The following is a 2,859-nucleotide window of genomic DNA, read 5'->3' as shown; positions in this document are numbered from 1 at the left end:
CGCCTGTCTCCGGGGTGGGCGTGCACCGGACCGCTTGCGCCGGTGGCTGTCCCCTCCGAGGGCCCCGGCCCCTGGGATTGCCGGTCCTGGACTTGTCCCCCGCCCGCCGTCCCAGATGCGGAGGGCGACCAGGAAAAAGGGACTGGGTCGGCTGATCGGCCCCCCATTTCCGCGCGCACAACCGGCCCATGCTTCTTTGTCCCCCCCTTCCTGGTCTGCGCCCTACTGGGCGACGCTCGCGGCGCGGAAAAGCCATTTTCCCGCATGGGCCCGGTCGTCCAGCCGCGAGACGCCCACCGGTCTGCCCGGGCCCCGCGCCCGCCCTCTCACGCGATGGTCTGTTCCGCTTGGCGCATTTTTCCCCGTTGCGTTTGTGGCGGGGGGCGGGCGCGCGGGCAGGCAGCTCTCAGAGTGTGGCGGCGCCGGAGCTGGGCGCCCAGGGGAGAATAGTGCCGAGACTCGAACAGCCACCCCCCGTGGGCCGGCAATCCGCCGGGAACAGGCAAAATCCCCCCGCCGCACATAGAATGCCCGGTGTCACCGGCGACCGGAGAGCCGCGAGAGTTTGCCGTCATATTTCCTGGGCGTCTCCTGCGAGTCGGCCAAACGCATCTGCCCACCGGCCGGCCGACATGCCTGTGTTATGTTGCTTGGCCCCTCTCATCGGCCGAGTCATCCTCGGCCTTGTGCCCTGCGCGCCCCCGGTGCATGACTTTTGCCCCGGGTCCACGCCTGGGCACCAGGTGGTGCTGGGGCTTCCGAGACCTCCGAAGCGCTGCTCCGTCGCCGGTCGCCCCTGCCGTCCCACTGCCTGGAGTGCCATTGTGCGCGGTGTGCTCATGCCAAGGCCGGGGCGTGTGTGCGCGTGTGGGTATCTCTTCCAACGTCGCGCGCCGGGGACACACACACCCACCCGCGGTAGCATGCCGCCACCCGGGGGAAGGGGCTCTGCCGTCCGGGGAGCATGGTGCCCGGCTGGCGCCTCTTGTTGGCGCCCATGCGAGCCGGCTCACGCACCGGAGGGAGGTCTTGTCATGCACGGCCGCCTGTGAGTTTCCCCTGGTGCTTGGGTCAGGGGAGGGTCGAGAGGCAGGGGGGGGGGGGTGGGCCAGGCTGGGAGAAGGGGCCTGGCCGGGGCACGGCGGCCTGCCCGAACCACCAATCCTCCCCCCCCCGTGCCTCGCCTGCGCTCTCGCGTTCCAGGCAGGACACCCCGCGCCAAGGTGACCTCGACGCAGCCGTAACCCCCCCCCCCGCCCCGCCCCGCGGCCGGTGGTACCAGGCAATCTGGCTCCATCTCTAGCGCCTAGGAAAATCCTCACACCACCGGGGGGGGGGGGTGCCCTCCTCGGGCCCACAGATGGATGGGCTCTTGCTCGCGGCCTCTGCGCGAGGCCTGGCCCCGTTCCGGGCAGGTGGGCCGCCGCCTCGCGGCGATTCGCGTTGCCCCGAGCCGTTCGCCGCCCGCGCCGCCCTCCGGCTCCGGAAACAAACAACCACCCCCGGACCCGACCCGGCGGACACTTCCAGCCCCGGCTCGGGCCTGGGCATTCGGACGATCGGGGGCTCCGGGCGATCTTGGCAGACGGATTCGGCTCCCCCTCCGGCGGTTTGCGCCCCGACTGATGCACGCGTTTGCCCACACCCACAGGTTGAAACCGACTCGATCTCGCCTCCGCTGCACGGCGCCGCCGTGCGGCGCTCGGTGCGTGCATATGTAGGTGCCTGCTTCCTCCCTCGTGCGTGGTGACCATGCCATTCCCTGTTCCGGGGCCGCGACGCGGACCAACCGTGCCCCCCTGGCTCGATCGCCGCCCGGGGGCAAATCAACCGCCGGGGGCCAGCCCGTCGGCGAGTCTGTGTGCCTGTTTGCCTGCCTCTCCATCGGCGTGCATGTGTGCGTGTGTGTACCTGAATGGTGTAGGTGGCGGGGGCGCTTTCCCTGAACACACCCACACCCACACCCCCCTGCGAGCCCCTGTCCTGCCCCTCGGGTATCAGTGGCCTCGCCGTGCCCGCCGCTTGAGGCCGATAGCCCCCCTGGGAGGAAGGCGGCTGCGGGCTGCCCGCCTCGCCCCCGAAACACGCGAGCGCCGTGGGCCACACCGGCTTTCCCCGCCACCCGCCGGTCGGCCCTTGCTACTTCGCGTGCGCGCCCCCTGCGGCCGAAGCCAGCGCGCCTCGCCAACTCCCTCACGGGGGACGCCAGATCGCCCGGTTGTCGGCCACCGACAGGCCCGCCAGCCAGCCCATCATGGGCAGCAGCCATGTTGCCAGCTCAAGCGCCGGCGTCCCGCGCCGTTGTCTCCGTGCCGTGGATTACAACCCACCATACTTCCTCCCCCATGTCGCGCGCCTCCTGCCCCCAACACTCCTGCCCGTGCTCCCCTCCACGCGCTTCAACCTTCCTTTGCCCTCCCCGCCCCCTTTATTGCAGCACACAATGGCCCTGCAGCATCCTCTGGCTGGCCTGCTGAGCCGGGCCGCCGCAGCAGCCACTGTCACCGCGGTCGCTGCCTCGGTTGGCCAGTCAGGCAGTGGCTCCGGCCCCAAGGATTACTCCCCGCCCGGGTTTGATCCCATGGAGGCGGTCAACTTCCACCCGTTGGAGATAGCCGTCACCTGCTTTGTGACACTGATTGTCCTTCTGGTCGGAGCTGTGGTCTTCTATGTGTGGTGGCACCGGAACTGGACCCCTTTCAAGGCCAAGCAAATCAATCTCATCATCGCCATGTATATCGGTACGCGGGTGCTTCCCCCCCCCCCCCCCCCCCCCCCCCCCCCCCCCCCCCCCCCCCCCCCCCCCCCCCCCCCCCCCCCCCCCCTGATCCCGTCCCGGGCCCATCATGCAGGCACACT

The 2,859-nt window shown here is 70.5% G+C and overlaps 1 protein-coding gene across 1 annotated transcript in view; it reads left to right on the top strand.

The window, feature by feature from the left end:
• Window positions 1-2,222: 2,222 nt before the first annotated feature.
• H696_03733 (hypothetical protein) overlaps window positions 2,223-2,859 on the top strand; it is an 8,451-nt gene continuing 7,814 nt past the window's right edge. The window contains exon 1 of the mRNA XM_009497589.1: window positions 2,223-2,741. Within this exon, the coding sequence (XP_009495864.1) occupies window positions 2,255-2,741 (487 nt within the window). The 5' untranslated portion in view covers window positions 2,223-2,254. The remainder of the gene's footprint in view (window positions 2,742-2,859) is intronic.

This window comes from Fonticula alba (assembly GCF_000388065.1).
Source record: "Fonticula alba strain ATCC 38817 unplaced genomic scaffold supercont2.6, whole genome shotgun sequence".
NCBI classification, from domain to species: Eukaryota; order Rotosphaerida; family Fonticulaceae; genus Fonticula; species Fonticula alba.
This window is presented reverse-complemented; position numbering and strand designations above follow the sequence as displayed.